Below are 25503 nucleotides of genomic sequence, written 5' to 3' on the forward strand. Positions count from 1 at the left end.
GGGGTTGTTTGTTTCAATATATACAATCCTAATGTGTTTAATGTTAATGCACGTAATATTCAAAATTAAAAAATGAATAAATTTGAGAAAAGACAGGGTGTCATCATTTAAGAAATCTAAATAGTCATAAGATGAGATGAGCTCAATCACGTCACCCTGAGACGTAATTATAGAAGCAAAGTCCTCTGGTTTAGTCTTTGAGTTACTTAAATCCATAAGTTTAGTTTATTCAGGATTTAAAAACAGTTTTAAATCCCTGAACATGACTTGTACGATGCTATGAGCATCCTGTAAATGACACAGAGCCTGGTGCTGTGTTAAAGCAGAGCCATAAATAACAATATCATCTGCGTAGAAGTGTAAATATTATTAATATAAATTGTAAACAAAATCGGTCCCAGGACTGAACCCTGAGGTACACCATATCTTATTTTCTAAGGGCTCATGTGGCCATCAGCCTGCACTATGATCTGTTTGATAGATGATTGTCAAACCATTTTAGAGACTGTTCTGACAGACCTATGCTGAGTCTGTCTTATGATCACATGGTCCACAGTGTCAAAGGCTTTTGTCAGGTCCATGAACAGAGATGTTCAATGTTCCTTCTGCTGTAGTTGTGCTGTGCTTCTTCCTAAAACCTGATTAAAATTTTGATAAAATTATTAGCAGATAAAAACTCTTTTAACTGATCAAACACAAAACTTTCTACAATCTTTGCTAACACTGGGAGTTTGGAAGTTGGCCTGTATCATTTAAAACATCTGGATCTCTCATTTTAACAGGAGGAGACTAAAAGCAAGTTAAACCAGAGTTACTAAATTATTCTGCAGTTTAGCATAATTTAAAAACATTTACAGGTTTTAAATCTGCTTTGCTTTCAGTAACCACACAGGCAGCGTTTGCATGTGTCACTACAGAGGACTTATCATGAGGGTTTCTACTGTGAGGGCACAGCACCACCTAGTGTTAAGTCACAAACACTACAAAATGATGCACAAAGGGGAAACCACCTGCAGGATGTACAGGAAGTGTGACACAGAAAACGTCATTAGCATTAGCCCGCAGGTTTAACTGACACATCCGAGGGCTGCAGGCAGGGTCTGTTACAGGACCTGTTTTTAACAGGAAAACAAACAAACTCATTCCTTTAACAGGTCAGGTATGTTGTCAGCTGAAGAGACATCTGACCTCGTTTTTTTCTGGAAGTAAAAATCATTTCAGTGTCTTTATAAAGGAGGAAATTAAAAAAGGAAGAGATAAGACCTGCAATAATTTATTGGAGAAAAAAGGATCATATAACAACACAAAGGGTTATATTGTCTTGGAAAAGACAATATTAGCATTGCTACATAATAAACTCAATAGAACAATAAACAGATTGTGTAACCAGCCTTAGCTAGCAGCTTGAGTCCTCTTCAAACTCCTTACATCCCTTACAGCATGTTTCATGTAGACATAAAATACACCAAATTAAATAGCATAAAGAAAAAAACATCAGTTCAATTATAGAATTCAAGTTCTACAGTCGCAAGAAAGCAGTTTTTCACAGTAACATCTTCAATTAAAAAGAAAGCTCTACAAGTATGGAAAAGAAATTTGAAAGTGAAGTTTTTTTAACCTTTTCTTTACAAAAAAAAGATCATTCAAGATCTGGAATTCATTTACATATCAAAGATGTGTAGAAACCCAACTCTGGAGTTAAAACACCCAGACGAACTGACCTCAGATGTAACATGACTCACTTCTTGTTTGACCCAGACATTGGACTCAGTCTTTTAGAAAGAGAAGTTTGGAAAGCACAAGTTTCTGTTACAACACAGCGTTACATTCTTTTAGAATTAAAAGGAATATTTAAAGACAGGACAGTTATTATTTACATCAACGATGACCAGCAGAAACGTGGATTAACCCTTTTTAAACGTTTGTCAAGTTTCAGTCTTTTCTCTTACAGCAGTTCTACTGTAGTTAAGTGTCAGTGTAGCCTCATAGGGGCACACGGCACAGTCTGAACACAGCATTCAAACTTTCAAAGACCCTCATCTTTGAAACACAGCTTCATTTAAACACGACTGTTAAATGTGATGGGTGATTTTTTACAGCAGCCTCGGCTGATAGTGAATGTCAGTTTGCAGGTTAGTGAGTGTGTGTGTGTGTGATGTTGATAAAGTGGAGCGCTGCTGGCTTAGAAGGACAGGATGGTTTTCTGGATGATGTCCACACACTCCTGAATCTCGTCCTCTTTGATGATGAGGGGAGGGGCGAAGCGGATGATGTCCCCATGGGTGGGCTTGGCCAGCAGTCCGTTGTCACGGAGGCGTAGGCACACCTTCCAGGCATCGTAATCTGGGGGGATTAAAGCAAGGGTACGTTAGAGTTGCTGACAGCAGGGTGGATATAATTAAAGACGACAGCTGTTTATGTTGAAAGTCTTTACCTTTGGTCTCTTTGATAACGACTGCATTCAGTAGGCCTTTCCCTCTGACGGTGTTCACGATGTCTTTAGGAAGTTTGTTCAGCTCAGTCCGCAGAATCTCTCCCATTCTTTGAGCGTTTTCAGCCAGCTTCTCATTCTCCATCACCTTTGGATTAAAAAAAAATTAAGTATGTGGATTAAGCAACTCTAGTGTGTTGTATTTTAAGTCCCCTCCCTCAGATTAGTTTAGATATACTGACCTCGAGTGCTGCCATCGCGACCTGACAGGCCACTGGGTTTCCTCCGAACGTGGACCCGTGCTCTCCAGGCTTAATGTTGAGCATTATCTCATCGTCACACAGCACAGCAGACACCTAGCATAAACAGATCAATCAGGTAAAAGGTGGAAGTCTCAAAACAACAAAGATCCTCTGTTGAGTAAATCTGGACTTTATAACTGATCACTAATAAATCTATAAAGTGTGACTGCAAGAATGCTTACAGGGTAAACTCCTCCAGAAAGAGCTTTGCCCAGAATCACAATGTCTGGACGGACTTCTTCGTGGTCCACAGCCAGCCGGCGGCCAGTCCTCGCCAGGCCTGTCTGCACCTCATCAGCGATCCACAACACCTGGAGGAAACACACGTTCAGTAACTTTAACTTTCTGCTACTTTAGATCCTTTATAACAGCAGATACTAAGCTAGCTCCAAGATTTTTGTGGCTTCGACTCCAAACCGTTTAATAAATACAGACAAAAAGACCCAGAAGATTATTAGAGAAAAAAAAACAATAAACAAAAAATGGGGAGTTTTGTTTCCAAAGCTATAAATCAAAGCTTATTTTTAGAGTGTTTCCATGTCTTTACTGAAAAGACAGAACACTGGATTGAGTCATAAAGAGAGAGTGGGGAATGGCATGCAGCGGTGGTAGGAATTCAACATGTGATCACCACCTCAAGGGCTCCAGCCTTGACTCTAAGCTGAACCGGCATCCTGAACTAAGAATAATCCTTAGAGTGGTTAAAGAAACCTCCAAGAGAATAGACTTAAAGGAATTTCAACTCATTTTTCCTCAAAACTGTGGAAGTAAAAAAAAAAAATCAACATGTAAAATTAAAGCTCCTGCAAGGATTTTTTTAGCTCGTCATGAATTAGAGTGAAATTAATGTAGGCACCTCTTTATGACCCTAGAAAAGCAAACAAGACCATCAAAAAGAAAACTAACCATTTCTACATTGTTATTTTGAATATCTGAAACTAGTGTAAGAGGGTAGGTGTCAGGCTAAATGATTAACTCTGCTTTTTTTTAAGTATTTGAGAATTAAAATGCAGCAGAATGAGATGGCTTTTTTTTTTTTCAAGAAACACTTATTAAACATGTACTTGAAAAAGGCGGCAAGACTACTTTTTCCACAGGGGGCACTAAAATTAATACGAAGAAAAATTTCCCACAGGAGCTTTAAGTGTCTCACTAATTCAATAATGCTGATCCTTAAGAAGCAATGCAATTTTTCTATTCTTTGAACCTAAAAAAACATTATTATACTAGCCTAAGCACACAGTGGTTTGACCTATATACTCAGTTTAAAATGAGTTGCTCTGCACAAACTTGCTGTTGTTTTGTTTTGAATGTTGTTTGCAGTGCTTTAAAACGTATTCACACCTCAGGCTACACACAAGAAGCCCAGCCCATGGGAAACACAACAAACACTTGATCTCTAGACGACATGATCAAATCTTCAACATGCTGAGTTGAGAGATACGGATTCACATGTTGTTATTTTTTCATACTTCCTTGTTCATGTCAGTGAGACTCACGTTGTACTTGGTGCAAAGTTCTCTGACTTTGGTCAGGTAGCCGTGGTCGGGCACCACCACTCCAGCCTCCCCCTGAATGGGCTCCACCATGAAAGCTGCGACATTCGGGTCTTGAAGAGCTTTCTGTGGAACAAAAACAGTCAGACGGTTTTATTTACCGAAGAAAACTAGGTCAAGAAATTCCTGCTGCTCCAGTCAGTCACTTAGTTTACACAGAAAACTAGCTGCAGCAGCATCCAGCCTCTGAGTCCTCCTGTTGACAGGGATTATGAAAGTGCTGTGTAGGGATCTTTTGAGATATAACCTTTAAAACTTCAAGATATATTGATTGATCAAATACAAGTCTGTGTAAGGTGCAAATATTTGACCTCACTGAACACACTTTTGAGCAGCAGCCGTTGTAACAGCTCGTCTTTTTACTGTGTGTCCTCAAAGTCTTGTGAGGGAAAAAAAGCACTCTGTAATTTGGCAGCAGATGTTTAGATCCTGCTGGTTGGATCTTTCTCCTGCACATTAACTCTGAGCTGAAGAATGATGAAACTTCCACTGCTTGTGACATGATGCTGCTGATGTGTACAGAAAAGTTACTACAACTACTGCAAATGAGCTTAAACCTGTGCATGTTGAATGTACAAGCAGTCCGAGGGGGCTGAACAGGATTTCTGTTCTGTGTGTTTGCATTTCACATGACTGGGTGGAACATAAGCAGAAGGAACTTTTCTAAACTAAAGTTACTTAAAGCAGTATGAGAGTGCTATATAAAAAAATAATACCTCGAGTGCAGCGGTGTCATTGTAGGGGACATTCTCAAATCCTGGCATGAAGGGGCCGAAACCCTCGTAACTGCTGGGGTCATTGGAGCTGGAGATGGCTGCCATGGTGCGACCCCAGAAGTTTCCATCTGAAAAACACAAGAAGAAGCAAATTTGGCTTTATTTTCCATAGGATTGCAAAACCACAGGGGGCAGGAAATGGTGCGAATGCTAAAGCTACAGCTAAGTTTTACAACAAGAGACTATTTTCATTCAATTATTCTCGTTGTTCATGTTTTTTTTTGTGGTATTCTCAAACATGAATCTAATCTAAAGTTCACTTAGTAACATCACCTTTTGTTTTCACTGTTTTTTTTCATACCTACACAGAAAAATCCCCATGTGGTTGACGGTTTTTGTCTCAGAAAACCTCAGAACTCTGTCTTTTGCTACACAACCCCTCCTTCCTTCTGCATTTTGTTTTACCTCTCCTGTGTGTAACTTCTGACTGTTATCAGCTTAGTCCATCCCCTTATAATAAACTCTGAAGTGATAAATTCTTGATTTTTTTCAGACATATCATAAATACATACCTGCAAAAATAATCTTTGCCTTGTTTTTGGGCACCCCCTTCACATCGTACGCCCATCTTCTCGCAAGCTTGCAGGCAGTCTCCCCACCTTCAACACCTACAAAAAAGCAAATGTCAACAAACCTATACCCACCTAACCACAGAGGATGTCTGTGTGTGTCCTTGCAGTACCTGTGTTCATGGGCAGGACTTTATCATAACCAAACAAGTTGGTGATGTACTCTGCGTATGCTCCCAGCACATCGTTGTAGAACGCTCTGGAGGTCAGGGTGAGCTTGGAGGCCTGGGCAGTGAGTGCAGCGATGATCTTTGGGTGACAGTGACCCTGGTTTACTGCGCTGTAAGCACTCAGGAAGTCATAATATCGGTTTCCCTCCACGTCCCACATGTAGATGCCTGGAGTTAACGAGAGAAACAAAGTTTAAAAAAAGTTCTTGGGAGTGTTTGGTGATGACTCATGAGGAATTTGTTAAAGCTGAAAGGAAACTAACTTACCCTCCCCTCTCTCCAAGGCCACAGGAAGGGGATGGTAGTTGTGTGCGCCATATTTCTCCTCACGAGTGTAGATTTCCTCGGAGTTGAGGGGACGTTCTGCTCTCAGTTTGGAGGCGGCTGTGGAGGCCGAACGTTTGCCAGAGTGGACGCTGCGACTCAGAGCAGGGGCAGCGCAACCAACGCTGCGGCTGAGCTTGACAATCATTCCAGACATGGTGCCTGAAACAGAAAACAAGGGATGACAGTCAAATATAAAGAATGTATCACTTTTTGTTAAGCCAAATTGAGAATGGTTTGTTAAACAGACTTTCTTTAGAGGAAATAATGCAAGAAACTTATTTGAAAATTTAGAAAAAGCCCCTTTAAAGTGTCCTGAAGCCAAAACAAGAAAGAGTAATGAGATTCCATGGAGCACACTGGCTTTGCAGGTCTGCTGAGCAACGCTTCTCTTTCACAGGCCACACAATAGAGGAAAGGAACTTCACTGCGAGTGGGTTTACAAAAGCTAATCTCACTACAGCGTTGCAACTGGTCTGTGATGATCCAGACCTTTCTGTTGGGCCACAGCATGCACATTGAAGCTTTTTTTTTAAAACATTCAAATCTATTTATTGTTTTTGCACGGGGAAAGTTCCACGAAACTTTCATTGTGTTGAAGCAGTATGTGGTTTTTGTAATGACTTATGTAATAAATAACTGTCTCTTTAGATGGGAGTGTGAGCTGTCAGAGACTAAGCTAAGTTAAGTCTTCAGCCAAACCCTGCTTGACTGTCTACTGTTACAAGTGAATAAATATTGCACAAGGCATTAGTTGCACAAAAATCCCATGACATCACACGCAAATTGATAAGAAAAGTACAGCAGTGTTTAATAAAAGGCTTCTTCAGTGAAACATGCACTATCCAGTACTTTGCTCAGGATAATCAATAACCCTGAGCAGTGAATAAACACACATAGCAAACAGACAGCACCTGGACCAAGCTACAGCATGGTCATTGGACATGTGCCAGTTATTTGTGACACCCAGACAACATTAATACTGCTCTCGAGACATGATAGGCTGCAGGGGAGCTGCCTCCACAACACACCCCTATTACAGACAGTAGCTAAATAAAGACCGAAAGCAAGAGCACCCATCGGATGATAGTCTCCAAACTAGCCACCATGTATTACATAATGCCGCATCATGACACACGCCACTGGCATGAAGCTCTTCCTCGTTTGAAACTCCCCTCTAAAACGATGTGAGATGAGGGTACAAAGTAGAAACTATAATTCGAAACACACGTTTCATCTGATTCAGATTGTGAACGTTCCTTACAAGGATGCTAGCAATACAGAATACAGTTAGCTTGCTGAGATTAGCTCATTCCTCCTCTATTTTCTTCCCAACACAACATAAAACATAGAAAATCGCTTGGAAATGGATAAAACACACACAGAATGAAATAAAACAATACCCAAAGGAAGTGAAGCGATGCTAAAAGTCTCGAAAACGGATGATGTCTGCTCTGTCAACGGTAGAAGAGGCGGTGTGTCCCCGGTGCGGCTTATATTTATAAAGGACTGGCGCGTGCAGTGTAAAGACAAGACTGTGGCCATGACGTAGATGACTACGTAAGAAAACACGCCCCCATGTTGCAACATTTCCGATGATTGCAAAGTCACCTTTAAAAACTACAAAATCACAACCAAGCTCAAGTATCACGAATTTAATGGCTAGGGTTCATTGAAGAACACTTTAATTGATAAAAAAAATATTCTACAGCTCGTGGAAACGTGTTGGAAGAAAGCCAGGACACTTTTGGCACACGTGCGTGTTAGTAGGAATGTAAACTCTGAGTGCACCTGTTAATTACGATGTATGGTATGAATCATTAACCCTTAAATAAATAGCAGTGGCAACAATAGATGTCACGCTTTTCATTTCTTCCTTCCTTTCTTTCTTTCTTTCTTTCTTTCTTTCTTTCTTTCTTTCTTTCTTTCTTTTTTTTCTGTCTTTCTTTCTTTTTGTTTGTTTGTTTGTTTGTTTGTTTGTTTATTTTTTGAACAATTGGAATCACTTTAATTGTTTACATCGTGTATCTTATTTAAGTTGTAAAAATTTTACGTTTATGTTCAATATAATAATAATAACAATAATAATAATAATAATAATAGAATAGAATAGAATAGAATAGAATAGAATAGAATAGAATAGAATAAAAAATACTTTATTTATCCCCGAGGGGAAATTCAGGATAATAATAATAATAATATTGATATTAATATTAATATTTATATTATTATCATTATTAATAATAATAACAACAACAATAATAACTAGAAAAGCAATTTCTGAAGAAATTGCGCTGTGAATGCAGAATGCTGAAGCAGCTTGAGCTGAACTGCTAATGCAACGAAAGCTGAACCTGAATGACTGAAGATATGTCTGAAAATGGTTGAAAAAGTCTTGAAAAGCTTGCGCTCAACTGCTAATGCAGAATGCTGAACATTAATGACTGAAGGTTTGTCTGAAAATGGCTGAATGAAGTCTTAAAATGCTTGCGCTGAACTGCTAAAGCAAAATTCTGAACAAGAATGGCAAAAGTTATGTCTGAAATCATTTGAATTAAGTCTTGAAAAGCTTGTGCTCAACTGCAAAAGCAGAATGCTAAACGTGAATGACTGAATTTATGTCTGAAAATGGTTGAAATAATTCATGAAAAGCTGGCACTCAACTGCTAATGCAGAATGCTAAATTAACCTGCCATGAACTCTTGGATGAAAGGAAATTAATGGATGAATCAGTTAAATGGATAAATGAATTTAAAGTTGAAATGGCTGCATCTTTTCAAAATTTGAAGCAATGAATTAAATTTTAAAGAACAGTCATGGAAATAATGACCTGACTGAGGGAAAATGCAAGTCTCATCTCTGAAACGCTGTTAAAATGAAATTATGTGTGTCCTGTGTGTGAGTTTTTAATCATGTAAGCCTTTTAGCTGAGGCTCATCTGAGGCCAGATGTTGCCATGGTGATCATTGTTTACCAACTGCCATCAGAGAGCTGGTGGAGTCTGTTGATTCCCAACACATTTCCACTGAAATCAGGGTGTCAAACTGCCTGCAACTGTGACAAAACCAAAGGGCCGATAAGAAAAATGATCACACCGTAGGAATCCTGAGACCCTGAGGAAGCTGTCTGTGTTAATTTCATGTCTAAAGATGCAGAAATAGGCCCATGACAGCGATAGATAGATGAGGGAAATTTGACTGATCTCTGAGAAAACCCCTCAGGAATTAACATTGGGGTGCATGGGTGCCGGAGCTGACTTTGCCCGACAGTTGGCCATTTTGTGAAAAAGTGCTCCATCCTTTTGCTTTAAAAACCACTTTGTCAGAGGCAGGACAAGACTACTTACATGTTGAGGGCTTATTTGTGTTGATAGCTCAAAAAATGTGGCCAAGAGAGCAGTTTACCCAGAAGTTTCCCAGGTCTTGTTTCCCCCTCTCCCTGCTCTGTCGTTTGAATCTCCCACTCTGAGCTGAAACATTCCGTCCAATACACACCAATGTTAAATGGCTTGAAGAGCTGAAATGCATCATGACCTTTGAAGGTTCATTGTGAAGAAACTATGAATGCTAGGAAACATTTGAAACCCACTGAATGAAGCCAAAAGATAGCTGAATATTTTGAAGTTTGAATGGAGTTAGTAGCTGAATTTATGACTGAATGAGGAGGGTTTGAAGAAGGCTGAAAAAATGTCCTGAGGGGAGAAAATTTAGAAAATTCCGCATTCATCTCTATGGGACCAAAATCTCGTAAAACGTTGAATATCTCGGAGAGTGTTTGTGAAAAGTTTCTGAAGAGTCATAGCCCCCTTGTCCCCACTGAAACACACGTTTTGAAGTTTGAACTGTGAAAATCGGTTGAAGTTTGCAGAAGTTTTAGCGGTCCAAAAAAGCGGGCGGAAGAAGAAGAAGAAGAAGAAGAAGAAGAAATTTTTTTGACACAGAAGAACATATGCTGTGAATGCATTACTGCATTCACAGCAATAATAATAATAATAATAATAATAATAATAGTAGTAGTAATAATAATAATAATAATAATAATAATAATAATAATAATAATAATAATAATAGTAAAAATTTGAAAATATGAGGGGAAATCATACATACTTTGTAATAAGGAGCTCTGATGAACGCACCACACTTATTTTCATTGGGGGGAAAATGGGATTAAACGGGTTAACATTACGCGCATGCGCACAGTGACTGAACTCTCGCCATGGCTGACATGAAGTGGCCAGACTGTGCAAAGAGTTTGAAAGGTGTCATTTTGGACATGTGTGGCGTTTTATACGACAGCGGGGAAGGTGACGGTGTCGTTATTAGTGGCTCGGCAGAAGCTGTGAGAAAGTGAGTGAATATTTAACGAGTAGTTTCTATCATAGCGTTAGAATTTAGCTCATGCATGTCCAGTAAGCTAAACAAGAAAAGTGCACGTGCACTGTGAGTATCTGTATTGGTATCTTTAGAAGACTATGGACAGACTACTTATGGCGTAGTTGTTAATGTGAATAGTGTCAGACAACTCTCTGTCACTCCATTGCAAATGCACTGTCTGCTCCATTCAAAACATGACCCCTCCTTCTCTCCGTTTAAAGGCTCAAAACATCTGACCTGCAGCTTCGCTTCTGCACCAATGAGACGCAGGCCAGCAGAGACAAGTTTGTTGCCAAACTGGGAAGACTGGGCTTTGACATCTCTGTGCCCGAGGTCTTCTCTCCTGCACCTGCTGCCGTGGCTGTCCTGAAGGAGAGAGGATTACGGCCCCACCTGCTGGTTTATGATGGTAATGCTCTAGTTTAATAGATACACCAGGCAGGCTTGCTCATTATTCCTCATCTATAGTGTTACACTTAATTGCTACTGCATCCATTTAATGAACAACCTAACATATTGTGTTTTCTCCTCTGCAGCACTTCTCCCTGAGTTTGACACTGTTGACAGAAACAACCCAAACTGTGTAGTAATTGGAGACGCAGCTGAAAAGTTCACCTATGAGAACCTTAATGATGCATTCAGAGTCCTTATGGGTCTGGAGAAGCCAACTCTGTTCTCTCTAGGTCAAGGGTAAGAGAGTATGAATCAGTAGTATTTAGTGTTTTATGCATCTTTCTCATCATATCCATTAAACATATAATCTGGTCGTCACAGGAGATACTACAAGGAGACAGATGGTCTGAAACTTGATGTTGGTGTTTACATGGCAGCTCTAGAGGTACAGTAGGATGAACAATTTGTAATATATATCTATCAATATCAGCAGTTCAGTGGATTGTAATAACATTTATCCCTTTTTTTCCCCTTCAGTATGCTTGTGATCTAAAGGCTGAAGTGATCGGGAAGCCTTCCCCAATGTTCTTCCAGAGTGTCCTCAATGACATGGGGCTACAACCTCATGAGGTGGGTAACAAGGGAGTGAAATACTTGTTGTGCAATGATACAGACCTTGATCTCAACCCAAAAGAGAAACATTAAGCTTAACTTTGTGGGAATTCATCCATGTTGCCAATCCTTTCAACCTTGGACTGCAGTGGGCAGCAAGCCAGGGAGTTGCAGAGTTGCTCTAACAGAGGTGGAAGCCTTTGAAAAAAAGGGCTTGCTCTTTACCCTGTCCCACCATTCACAAGGTTACAGTTTTAGTCACGTAATACCGAAAGACAAATATGTAGCCGTCAGCATCTACAGTTTTGCATTGCCAAGAAATGAAATTGATTAAATGATGCAAAATGTTGTGCAATGGAGAGCACGAACAGGAGGAATCAAGTTGAAAAGAGAAGTGGAAAATAATGACACTTTGAAGTTTGAAAGTTTAAAAATAAAGAGGAAATAATAAAAAGAATAAGGGAAAAAAGTTGTATGATTAACACAATGTGTTGATTGTCTTGTTACTCTCCTATCAATGTGGTAAAACTGTACACTACATACATACCAAGCAGCAACCTCCGGTCTAAGAATATGAGACAATGTGGAAGTGCTAAAATCTGCTGTTTCTCGAGTGTCCCCTTGAGGCTGGCTCCGGAAGTAGCGGAAGTCACATACACACCAAGCCAAAAAAAAGGTGTTTTCAAAGCAGAAAACAACCTATTTACAGCCTGGTTCAAAAAACGTCTCCTGTCCGAGTCGCTAATTTTACTACCGGCTCCCACTGTACAGGGGGTTAATTTTTTTCTAACTTGGCCATTCAGAGGATATTAAGATCGTGAGCTCCTCCAATAGAGGCACAGCTGAGGGTCACGTGACGGCCAGCGCCCTATGGCTGTAGGCAAAGCCCTTGCCTCTACCAATATGGCCGCTATAGCCGATGTGCTTCATTTTCCGTTTCAGTAACAGACGGGTGACGTCGGCGAGACTACGTCCATGTTTTATACAGTCTATGATACATACAGAGTTGCACCAAAACACACTTTTAGGCCACATTTCATGTTTCCCCAATAAATTGAAAATTTGTTGTAAAGGGGTAGGAACCATTACTTTCACCCTTTAAAGCTCCTTTAAGAAACCTTCAGTTTATACTTGTTTTTGGTGCCTCCCACGGACAAAACTGTTAGTTGTTTTTTTTAACAAAGGATTGTCATCTTGATGTCTAAATGTATCATAATTTCAAATATTTTGCAAAGTACAGCATTAAAGGCAGTTTTGTCAGCATTCTTGTGTTCCCCTGACACCTACCCTACCACATTAGCATTGGATTATTAAAGATAACTATAAAAGTAATCACTTTTCTCATGACAGCATTGTTGGCTTTTTTAGGTCAAAATGAGGCAACAGTTTTAATTTCAGTTTGATTCATCACCAGTGGAAAAGTTGTCACAGGAGCTTTAATTTATTGTTAGATTCATTAATAGCCAATGCACAAAAATTTTAGCCTGTAAAAAAGATGTGAAATAAGCCACAAAACTTTCCACAGCACATCATTATGTCTCCAAATTATAAAATCAATAAATAAATAAATAAAACAAAATTTGTCGAACCAAGAAATACACTTCTATCCGTTCACAAAAAGATTGCATTTTTTTGTCTGTTTGAGAAACATTGCTACACTTAAACTGAAAAAGTTGAAAATAAACTTTTCTCTCTGCTCATTCACTTTAAAGATGTACTTGGACACAACTTCTTTCACCTTTTGATGAATACATTCAACCTCCAGGAGTTGGCACAGGCCGCTCTGACACTTGATCGAGTCTCCATGCCCTAACCAATCACAGCGCAGAGCATAGACGCACCCTCCTGTGTCTTTTTTTCCCTTTAGCAGGTGTCTGAACATGTGTTTAATGACTCTCCCCTGGTCTCAGCTGATCTCTATGTGTCCTGTCAGGAAAGATGGGGCTCTATCAGTCTGTCCAAGCTTTTCTATTTTTGGAGTTGGCCATTTGCACTTGAGCTGGGTTCATTTAAGTTAAAGCTTTGCAAATTCCCCTGGATTTCTTTTCCTTGAATGTGACTTTGAATTTGTTAAAAGATGCAGTTTTTGTCTTCCTAAAGCCTGCAGTTATTTAGCCAGGCTTTGGTGCAGAGATGGTAGTGCAAAAAGAGAAACTCCTAACCCTGAGTCACTAAATAATCAGAATGAAACTGAAGTATCATTTCTTTCTCATTCTGAGAAAGCCTGGTTTTACCGAAACTTGATTTCCTCAGAAGTATTTATCAGAAGATCCAAACTGTTCAGTGCAGCTCTACCAAAATATCTCTTCCCTGTCAGCAGCTTTTAAATCAGGGCATTATTCAGAAATCATGTGAAAAGTCAGTGCTGTGAATTCAGTTTTAGTAACAGGCACTAAAGAGAAGCTGTTGATGCTGAGGTCGTGAGCTGAAAGAACAGTTAGCACTATCTGAAGCTTGGTTATGAGTGTCCTTGTGGAACCATGGAGGAGAAATTCATCCTAGTTCAGACTCTTCAGCTCATGTTGCAGTGTGCACAGACAGGCGTGCCCTCCTAATGTGTTTCACTGGCTGTTAATGTCATTTTTAGGTTAGGTTAGGTTTTGGCTGCTGCTTTGAGAAACATTGACAGAGCTCCACCACCTGGGCACTCACTTACATAATACGTGTCTGATGTCAGTGCTGGTTTGACATTTTTGTGGTGTTAACTGAACCTGCTAGATCCAGGTGTGGCTAAGTTTGTGAGTCTTTTTAATGCGGGGTGAGGAAACCGTGGCATAATGCCCATACAGGGGCGTTACATAATCCTGAAAAAATGAGGAAAGATGAATCAATTCCAGAAATTACTTCATGTGCCTCAAGAAAACATTACTGTTTTGGCAATTTTTTTAAAAATAAACTTAACTCATAAATAAAAAAATGTGAAAAATCATTTAATTTTGTCACATTGGCAGCTTTTTAAACTTATTTCAAGCCATTCAAGGTCTTATTCCGGCACAGATGATCTCAAAACAAAGCTGTTTTCTTTCCTTTTTAGGTGATTGTGACTTATAATAATTCTAATAAAACACTTTTATAGAAAGTTATCCAAAAACAATCCTTAAGTTTAGAGTTTTTTAATTGTTAATGTGACTTAACCAAAAAAATACACAATGATTGACTGTTATGGACACATCAAGTTTGTGGTTTCTCAAAGGAACAAACCGTTCAAACATGGCGTGTTATTTATGATGTAACATTATTGAGAGGTAGATGTGGTAAAGTCACAAGGTAGTTTGGCGTGCAGTTGTGCCATTATCACTTTTATGTTGGAGCCTCAACCCCCTGAAAAATCTCTGTTGTTCCAGCTCATGTTGCTGAAAGATTGCATATTCTACAGTTGCCCTGAGAGCTCACAGCGCTGCAACTTAAGATAACACATGCAAAAAGACAAATTACAAGCAAACTGAGAAAACACTTCATCAATTTGTCAACACATTGACACTTTTTCTAATGTGTTGTGCATTTTCGAAATGCTGCGCACATGCTGTCAAATTGATGAAGATGTTTTCTCAATTTGCGTGTGTTTTGTGTTTTTGCATGTGTTTTCTTAAGCTGCAGCTCTCAGGGCCACCGTAATATTCTCCGTAATATTCTCAGCTTGCACTCTACGAGTCCATCACTCGTCTTCTGCGTTCACAGGTGCTGATGATCGGCGATGATCTGGTGAACGATGTAGGTGGCGCCCAGCACTGTGGAATGCGAGGCGTACAAGTCAGGACCGGAAAGTACAGGTTAGTGGCGTCTTTAAAGGAGTAAACCATTGGTTCAGCTGCACCGTCTGCCAAACCTGAGCTTCTCTTTAACCGTGCCTGTGTGTGCCCTGCTGCTTAACCCTTATGTAACTTTCACAGTCTGTGCCTTCACTGTCAGGGTTGATCTCGATCTAGACCATGAATCCTTCACACAAGAGCACATAACAAATTTTATAATGTAGATCTGTGTCTTGTTTAGGATGTATGAAAGCTAATGCTGCCTATAAAACACTAATAAATGGATGAATGATCATTTCTTTATGCTTCAGAGAGCAGTAGCTCAAACTTTTTAAAATGAACATTTGGAACAAAATTGGGGTGTGGGTTTAAGCTAGATCAGGGGTCTTCAACCTGTGGCTCTGGAGCCTCATGTGGCTCTTTGACTTATTTGCATCGGTTCCTTGCAGTTTCAAAAACGTATTACTGAAATAAAGACTTTTTATTTTTCTTACACAGGGTATTAATGATTAATGACACTGACACTAAATGAAATCATGATTTGACATTTTGTTGATTACGCATCACATCTGCCAATGAAGCCTGCCACCTGAAGTTTTACACCCTTGGTAAGATAACTAAATCAACAAAAAGACAAATCTGGAAAATATAGAGATTTTTTGTCTGTGTGGATGGATTCATTTAACTGTTAACTTAAATAAACATGCTTGATATGTGGCAAGAAATTAGCAAACAACAAAAAAATGATGAGTCGGGTGACATTATCAATACTTGTTAGGGCTGAACAATTTTGGAAAATAATCTAATTGCAATTTTTTTTTTTTTTACCAATATTGCGATTGCAATTTAGCATTCGATTTTTTGGGGGACATTTATCTTCAGCATTATTCACTAAACTCAAGCAATAAATCACTCTGTAGTACAACCAATATGACAAAGGATACTGTCAATATATAAACAGTTCTTTCCTGTAGGCCAGGTCTGCATGTTAAGATGTAATGACATGAATTGATACGAATAACATATCTTTATGTTACTATTACAGTCACAGCAGAATACTGACTGATTGATTTAGTTTCAAGCCTTGTTGATGTGTCATATAATTATCATTAAATATCTTAGACAAAATCAGAGAAAGGAAGAAAAGCACTGCAGAAAAACAGGCATTGTATGAACAGTAATGTGCAAAATAAACCATGAATCTTCTCCTCTATGAATCCCACACTAAATAAAGTGCAGAAAACTTTTTGATTAGATCTACAGTTCTACAGATCTACAGTGTCATTTAGCAGACGCCTTTGTCCAAAGTGACATACAACAAGACTTCAGACAAAAGGAAAACCTAGCTAGTGTGACAATAGTGCTTCAAGTTAATTGGCAGCAGGTGCTGACATTAAGTGCAAGATTTTTAATTTTTTTATTTATTTTTTTAATTCATTTTTATTCTTGGGAGTGTAAAATAAGCATGGTATTTTAACTATAGAATTTTATACACTGTTTTGTCTCTATGGTGAAGGTTAAGTAGATTTTGTGGCTCCAGAATGGCTTGAATCCAGGTGAGGCAAAGTGGCTCCTTTGATATTAAGGTTGTAGATCCTTAGAGTTTGAATCCAGCCACTCTTGCCATGTTTCCTGCTCTGCCCACTGTCCTATCCTCTCTTAATAAAAGGCATAAAACCCCCCCTAAAAAAATACTTTAAAAAAATCCTACACAATCCAACAATATTTTCCTAAAATATGAAATACATTTATCAAACCTATTCAAATTAAACTTATCTTTAAAGAGAGTCTCTTTTTAAGATAAAAAAAACAAACTTTGACGTTTTCACATCAGTATAAAAAAATCTGTTCCCTCACTTGTCAATAGAGGGCGCCCTAACTCCAGTATTGTGAACCAAAGTTTCCTCCTCAACACTCCGTCTCCCTGTCCTCCAGCTCCTCCAGATTTGTTTATTTGATTGAGAATCCTCTGAAAATAACTTTATTCACTCCACATGTTGACTTCTTCTCTGACTTTTTCTCTCCCACACGGTCGTAGTCACCAAAGATTTACGATCCCAAGTCTGCAGATTACTGAGGCGCCCTTCACACGGCGTAATTACAGAAACATATGGCTGAATATTTGAGAAGATATATGTGTATCTTAAGACTTTAAGGAAAGAGGAAAACTTGGAGGACTAGAAAACACAGATATAGCAACTCGTGAAATGATAAAGGTGATTTACATTAGACTGTTTAAACTCACAATGTATCTTTCTGTGTGTGTAATATGACCTCAACTCTGAAGTTTATTTGTTTACTTAGAGATATTTATGGAAATAATTTATTCAACACTCAACTTTATGTTTACAGCACTTTTCATCTGTTAAAGCACATGTAGTGACGTATTGGATGGCATCACATCAGAGCACATGTAAAATGGAGACAAAGGAGAGAAGATTCACCCGACATCAAACTTCTACCCCCTGCTGCTGAAGACCTCAAACCTCCTCCCTTATATTCCTTAAACTCTGTTTGGCTCTAACCCAAAGATTAGTGCAGAGAGCACCATGCCGGACGACCTGCTCCAATGCCTCAAACTGGCATGCAGGTCTGGGGTCATGTGACCACGCTGAGTAATCTGCTTGAGCATCAGTCGGCTCTAATCCCGCACTAAGAGCACAGTCACCCAGTGTGGAAGCTGTCTTCAGTCAGAGCATGGTTATTCCTGTCTGTGTGACACAAGCGTGTGGGCTTGTGTTTCCACTCCCATGTGTGTGAGGGTTTGCATATGTCACTGGCATGTATGTGGATGTGTGTTACATGTACACTCTGTGCTGGTAAATGAGTTCCTGAGCAGATAGTATGCGATGACTCAGAGCTGAGTGTAGAGACCGTCTGTGTATTCTCCACCGCCTGGAGGAGGTTTATTTGGCTCGTTTCAGCTCTTCCTGCTAAAACTTTAAACCACATCACAGAGGATGAAGTGGGCAACAAGTGTTTCACTTCAGCTGTGGTTGTCCCACTCTGTGGTAATGGGATGATGCTGTGGATGAACTCGATCAGCTGGCTTGCAGCCATGACCTTAACCCCACTACACACCTTCTGGAGGATTTGGAGCATGTGTTCAGAGCCAGGCTGTCATGTCTTACTTTGGTGCCTAACCTCAGGAAATGCTCATCCTCCAGTTATAGCAGGGGTCTGCAACCTTTGCTTTCAAAAGAGCCGTTTTGCCTCAGCTCACCTGGATGAAAGTCATTCGGGAGCCGCAAAATCTACCTTATCTTCACATTAAGACAAAAAAAAGTGTATAATCAGGTGAATAATTATCTAAACGAGAAGTTTTAGTGTTTATAAATTTTTACATGTGATTTCCTAGTTTTTTATTTTCATTACTTAATTTATTTAATTTATTTTTTAATAAATTTGCAAATTAAAGAAAAAAAAGAAATTTGTAGTGTCATAGATTTTATAAATTTTGCAAAATTTGGTAATTGAAAAAAAAGATCAAAAATTTGCAAAATAAAAAATGAATTTAAAAAATGTGCAAAATTTCAAAGAAATTGATGAAATGTCATGAATTTGCAAAAAAAAAACTAAATAATGCAATTTCAAAATTTTGCTTGAGTTCCAAAAATTGTAAAAACTTTCTCAAATTGCAAAAAAGAGGGTTTTATATAAAAAATTAAAAAATTAGCAAAATCTTTAAAAAATGTGGAATTCTTTTTCTTAATTTGCAAAAATGTCAAAAATTGAACCCCCCCCCCCAAAAAAAAAAAAAAAAAATAATAATAATAATAATAATTTAAAAAAAAAATAAAAATAAAAAACTACAAAAAATCACAAAAAAATTAAAGCTTTGTTTCAAGAGATGATGAATTTTTAGTCCAAATTTTATATTCTGATTTTACTTAGTGTCTGTGTCGTTATTAAAATGTTAAAAGCCCTTTATTTTAATAATATTTTTAAAGCTACAAGGAGCCACTGCAAAGGAGTCAAAGACCTGCATGAGGCTCCAGAGCCACAGGTTGCAGACCCCTGAGTTATAGGATGGGATGTCCAGTCAGCTCACACCAGCACGGCAGTTAGGTGTCCACTAACTTTTGGCCAAGTTCTGCATTCCTCTCTTTGGCTTACACATGCATTCTCTTTCTGTGTGAGAGGGACTATAAAAGACATTTCTGATTTTGGATGTTAGCCACAAAGAAACACTAGAAAGAGGCGTTAAATTGTTAGAGTTTATGGCGCCCCTTGGCTGTAACTCTCTGGCTTGACGTCCCTGATGCTCCACCTCGTAGACCTGTTATAGTTTATACATTCCCAGGAAGAAAAGCTGTGACAGGAACTGCGTTTCCATGCAGCTATGAAAGAGCGAGGCAGACGTGAGATTCAACATTTTTCAGCAAAACAGGCCCCGTGAACCCCGGGCTCGCTGGGAGCAGCTACAAACCGTTAGTCAGGTCTCTAAAAACACAGCTGTTTCCAAGTCAACCAGATGCTGAGCAGGCCTCCGGTTTGTGGAAAACACAGCCCAGGCCTGGTGACAAGACAGGAAGGGAAAAAGATACAAATCACAGAGAAATCCAATCATATCAGCTTATTCTGAAAGATTTTGACTTACTGTTACTCAGAAGAGAATCCACAAGACCTGAAACACTTAAAGCCTGTTTTAGATCTGCCAGTCATCTCCTTTGTAGTTTTTTTTATTGTTCTCTTTAATAAAACAGTATCATATGATATGAATCCATGGTAAATATATGAAGAAGCATCATTGCTAACTTTGCCCAGTTTAATCACAGATCCACTCCTTCTCACAGGCGCTTTAAATAAATGAATGTAAGTCTTGGTGGTTTCACATATAGCTGCTTGTTTTTTATGCACTCTAAAATCGGCTTATTATGTGATTTTGAGGGCTCCACAAGACCTGGAGCCAAGCTAAACTGTGTTTTTGCGTCTGCTAGAAAAAGTTGTTGGGGACTATAGGTGTAACACTTACAGGGGTAATTGTAGCAGAGTAGTGCTCTGCTTAAACTTTCCCTTGTTCTGAAATAATGAGCCTGAGTTCACACACTCCCCTTAGGGAGCAAGAGAACCCTTTGCTCTTAATATAGAGCAGGTTTAATGGGGGCCTATGCGCAAAAAGTGGTTTGGAATTGGACTGTTAGTATGGATATCTGACTGCTGATCAGCATGGGAACAATTTGCTAACTCTGCACTCTTGTCTAACCACTGCTCGGCTTTCTCGCTCTGGAGCTGCTCTCTGTATTCAACTTTAACCCAAACATAAAGACTGAAAATCTACTTTTAGGGCTAAAATTCTTTATTTTGTCCAAAATATCCCAAACTGCTGCAAATCAGAACCAAGATAAACAAAACACAGAAGCTTTGTTTTCTTTATCCTGAGAAACAGATTCCCTAGTTTTGGTTTCTGATCATTCTTTTGGTGAAGTATGGAAACTTACAGAATCTTATGATTTCTCAAGTATACCTTTAACCTCTAGGGGGCAGTAGAGCTCATAGAGAACACAACAGTGACACAAACTGTTGACCTCTTTTTTTAAAATTAGCCGTCACAGAGAACTCGAGCATAGAACCGATTAGCTATCGTGTGATAGCGACGTTGCCTTTGGGAGCAACTTTCCAGAGTATGACCCTTGTTAGCAATAAAAGTAGGGTTTTAATTTAAACGCATTGACATTTTAACTGTGCAACTGGCATTTTACGAAGTGAGAATTATTGTGAGTTGAGAGTAAATATCCAAGACGTTAATTAACCACTGTTGGATGGCTGGATTTTAAGACTGCATGACTGTGTTCCACCTCTTATCAAACTGTTTTCTTGTCAACAGCTAAATTCCACTTCCAAAATTTGGTTATTTACTCACAGATGCTACATTTTACAGCAGAATCTGTAGTCATTACAAAGTTTACCTAGCCTTTGTTTTGAGTTTCAGGCCACCTAAAACCTCACATTCCTTAGAGCTCAGGTTGGGTCACCACCACCCAAATATGTACCTTTGGAGCTGCTGAGTATCTCCTTTTTTAATCAAGTAATCTTCAACTTTAAAGTTTAGCTTAGCTCAATTTACAGCTGGGAACTGTGCTTCTTCATTTTACGTTTCAACTTTTCTGATACTGGCAGAGCAGGGAGTTATGGTTAAGTTTTCCCTTTGCTCCCTCTTATATGTTGGGTTTTTCGAGAACATGCAGTTTGTTTCCTCATCTGGTCCTGTGTTCTTGTTCCTGTTATCTCATCTTGGAGAAACTGCTCCAGGGCAGAGCTGTGGAGCTTTGCAGCTCCATTAAAGCAGGTTCACATCATGCCGTTGCTTCATGCACTATTTGTAACCCAGTTTAATAGCTACTGCTAGCCAGCACAATTAGCCTCTGCACCCTTTGGTGTAGACATGCAGTCTGTCTCTGTGTATCTGTGATAATCAAATGAGTTGGATTCCAGGCTTTTGATTCAAATTCACACCATCAGCGTTGGCATTTGTAAGTCTACCGAGGAGAAACTGGTGTAGTGATGTGTTGGGAGTCAGATCAGCATCGACGGGTATTTTGAATAACTGCCAGTGAGTTAGAGGAAGCCCTCACTGGATTCCCGCTTGAATCTGGCAGAGAGAGCACAACAGACATTTTCACACAGCAGCAAGCATCTTCAGAATAGTTTACATAGTAAACCTCCCTCTGAGGCCAGCGTCTGGCTGCTAATGTGAGTGTTGGGAAACTGTTTTGCAAGAAGGCCAAACCAGATTAAATATACCCAGAGAGAACTAGTCCCTGATGATGAACGGTTTGCTGAAACCACCCTGGTTCGTGCCACTTCTCTGCAGCCAAATCGAACATCAGGGACGTTTTTGGCCTTTGAATTACAATGTAGAGATGTATAGATGCAAGCTCATGTGGCTTAAAGCCCATTTATGATCCCTTTATGTATGAAAATAGATGCACATATTTTGAACATTTTAGCCATCACATATTCCTAAACCTCCTTTATGTTGGGATGGATGCTAAACAATGAGTTCATTAGAGAGTGCTCAAACAAACGTCCCTCTTTCTGACCAACTAAGGCTCAGTCCCTGACTGATCTCTGCCAGGTTTGTATAAACAAACATCATAGACACAATCTGTCCATTGGCCGCAGTATTCTTTTTCATTGTGTCTTGCTGGTCTGGCTTGAACTGTTGTCACTACCCTGCTTGGCACTGCCCCATGATTTCCATCAGTCGGGATCAGGGCATCCCTAGCTGCAACTGTCAGAAACATAAACTTACATCAAAATATGGCAACATTCAGCACCAGCAAGATGTTTCTAGGTTTTATTACTTACACCAAGGGCTTGACATTAACTTTTTTGCTCACCCGCCACTGTGGCTAGTGGTATCTCTGAGTTACTAGCCACTCAGTATTTTCACTGGCCACAAGTTGTTGTTGGATAATTTTGTTCAATATGATTAAAGCCGATGATGACATACTAAAGTTTACTTAAAAAAAGATTTACAATCTCTTTAAATGTAAATGACCCCTATGCACACTCAAAACAAGACTACACCAATGTTAAAATCCACAGGTCCTTAATCAGGTATTCAGCTCTGATAAAGTTGTGTGTAACATTGTGCTCCTTTCATATGAAAATATGCAGTCTATTAAGACATAGTAATTAAAATAGTAGTTTGTTATTGCTTATAATAAAATGGTAAAGGGGATTAATTGAACTGATAAAAACTCAGCAAGAGAGACTGTCTGCTAAAATATTTATTAACGATTGTAATCAGAAAATCATTTCTTTTTTTATGAGAATGACAATGGAGAGGTAAATTAAACTTCCTCAGAGCTTTTATCATCAGAATCATCTTTTTGCTTGTCTCTCTGCTCCATGTTTGAGATAAAATTCAACCCGCCAAAGTGGCCAGTGGGAGTGGCGGTGTTACCAGCCACTGCTGAAATCCACCGGCATTTGGCCGGTGTTAATGTCAAGCACTGCTTACACCATAAACTGTATAAGTAAATGGATGTAGTCTCAATGATGTCACCCATTGGTTTTAAAAAGGAGTTTTGAAGCCTAATGACAGCAGTCCCCATTATGGAGATGCTAACTTTCAGTCAACCTAGCAAGAAGGAAAAAGGTTGTGTTGAGGCTTCGTGTACACCAACCATGGGTCAAACTACTTTTAAGGAACTCCAGACTCCTTCAGCCTGCTTCCCCTTTCGTTATGTCACCTGTACTTTTTATGACAGGAGTAAACAGAGTTAAATGCAGTATAAACTACACCTAAGTACACAGCTTATCAAAGACAGTGTTATGCTCATGCAAAACACACAGATGTATGCACTCATGCACTGAATAACAGCAGTAAGAACACACCGTTCTCACCAGATGGTCTTGTGCAAATATTCATAGCTATCCCTGTAACTGCTACACCTGTAATCAGACTCATCAGAGCAGGTATCAGGGTCCAGCGTGATGGAAGGGATGTGGTTTGATGCTGTTTAAAATATGTGGAAAAAATGAATTTTCAGTGTACAAATGAACCCGTTGAATCGAGTGGTAATAAAGATTTTTTATTACAATTTCTTAACATCCATGGGTGAAAATGAACTGCAATAAACCGCCTTCAGATAACCAGGGGAAATAAGCACATGACCTGTGATGAATGGGGGTTTCCAGATTTCTGCTGGCCCTTTTGTTTGAAGTCATGCAAATACAGCCATTATCAGTGCAGCATATAGGAGGAAGTGCAGCTCATTAGAAAAGCAAATGGCTCATCAGCCTGCACAAACACAGTCTTATACTGGAAATGTCTTTGCTGTCAGCTTGATGTAACAGTGGTTTGCATGAGTGTAATAAATCTTTAACTTGTGTTTTCACAAGTTACAAAGGACGCCTCTGAAAACTGCACACACACATATTACTCAGCTAGATCTGGGTGTCGATCTTTTGAGATCAGCTCAGCTCAGCTTGATTTTTGTAATTATTAGACACTGGGAAAAGAAAGATTACATATCATTGAACCCCCTGTATTCCCAAAGGATTATTCATCGTGGTTTTGTATCTTTTATAACTCCCTGTTCCAGTTTCTGCTTTGCATGTTTTAGCCTCACTCTCTTATCTTGTTTGCATTTACACCGTTTGCAACATGTTACACGTCTGTTTTTATTGTTCAGTGTACTCAGGACACTTATGCAAAAGACAGTTAACAATTCTCCACCCTGGATAAATACACGGGTTGAATGACTGACTGAGTGAAAGTCTCTATAGAAAAACAAGAGTGAGACTTTTCACTGGATTTTACTTTCCCTCCTCCTCAGGTCGCCTTTCTTCAGAGTCAAACAGACATCAGACTGAACACAGCTGAGCAGTGTTGGGTTAATGGATGGGCTTTGTCCTCTGCAGATCTGTGACACTGAACCCTGAAAGGGCGGCTGAGGGTTTGGCCTTTATGAGCTGCCCCTGGGATGGCTCTCAGGCACATACTGTATTTCAGCGTAGCTTATCTTTCAGAGCTGCTCTGGTGTCCTATAGCGTCAGAGGCAGTGATAATACACATGGTTTCAAGTGTGTGCCCGTCAGACAGGGAGTGTTGTCTGCAACTTATACCACTTACCATATTTCAAAGCCTTGTTTGTATGGATCACAGAGACGGTTATGAAGCTTCTTTTCATACCTTTGACTCTCTTTATGTCACACACGTTTGTAGATACAGATTCAGTCACGTCCGAGCAGGTTAGTCATGAGGTGAACTTTTTGTCTCGTCTTTGCTTCTCCAAATGTTTTTCTTTTCACTGCAGAGAAGCACTCATGCATTTTATAAAGTCTAGTCCAACAACAGCAGTCCCACGCCCTGTCCTGTTAACCCCCATTAGCATGCTAGCTCTGTACCAACAGAAGTTATCTCATGTCTCCCTCCTCTGTACAGGCTGTGGGCTTAAAAGCTCATCATCTTGACAGCTACAGTGTTTTCTTAACGTGTCACTGAGGTTTGTTTGCTTCTGCAACATCACAGAGAGACTGTTCATTCATTTTTGTTGCCATAGTGGCACAAAAATACCTTGCAGGCTGAAGTGTACTTGCCCTTGTTACAGTTGTCCATTCCATTCCTGTAACTCTGAGCAGCCTCTCCTCTGTCAGTCCACAGGATATTTTCCTGGAAACGCAGGAAAACTCATAAGATTTCTGCTCCCATCCCTGGATTTGTCTTCTTTTTAACAGATAACACATGAGGGCTGGATCTTTCTGCATGCTCACCTGGAGAGGGTTTTTGTTGTT

General features: G+C 39.4%; 2 protein-coding genes across 2 annotated transcripts in view; one reads left to right on the plus strand and one right to left on the minus strand.

The window, feature by feature from the left end:
- Positions 1 to 1266: 1266 nt before the first annotated feature.
- On the minus strand, positions 1267 to 7662 carry oat (ornithine aminotransferase). Its single transcript, XM_074663186.1, has 10 exons — positions 7532 to 7662; positions 6072 to 6290; positions 5748 to 5972; positions 5578 to 5673; positions 5006 to 5133; positions 4233 to 4355; positions 2916 to 3044; positions 2674 to 2787; positions 2435 to 2579; positions 1267 to 2343 (listed from the first exon to the last, which is right to left on the minus strand). Exons 2-10 carry the CDS (start codon positions 6283 to 6285, stop codon positions 2183 to 2185), a joined length of 1335 nt encoding a protein of 444 aa, XP_074519287.1. The 5' UTR covers positions 6286 to 6290; positions 7532 to 7662; the 3' UTR covers positions 1267 to 2182.
- Positions 7663 to 10330: 2668 nt separating this feature from the next.
- Positions 10331 to 25503, plus strand: part of lhpp (phospholysine phosphohistidine inorganic pyrophosphate phosphatase) — a 32146-nt gene continuing 16973 nt past the window's right edge. The window contains exons 1-6 of the mRNA XM_074662503.1: positions 10331 to 10474; positions 10723 to 10910; positions 11038 to 11191; positions 11276 to 11339; positions 11432 to 11524; positions 15185 to 15276. Coding sequence (XP_074518604.1) covers positions 10344 to 10474; positions 10723 to 10910; positions 11038 to 11191; positions 11276 to 11339; positions 11432 to 11524; positions 15185 to 15276 — 722 coding nt within the window. The 5' untranslated portion in view covers positions 10331 to 10343. The remainder of the gene's footprint in view (positions 10475 to 10722; positions 10911 to 11037; positions 11192 to 11275; positions 11340 to 11431; positions 11525 to 15184; positions 15277 to 25503) is intronic.

This window comes from Halichoeres trimaculatus, unplaced genomic scaffold, assembly GCF_033239565.1.
Source record: "Halichoeres trimaculatus isolate MK-OKI-2021-1 unplaced genomic scaffold, fHalTri1.1 fHalTri1_scaffold_23, whole genome shotgun sequence".
Lineage (NCBI taxonomy): Eukaryota > Metazoa > Chordata > Actinopteri > Labriformes > Labridae > Halichoeres > Halichoeres trimaculatus.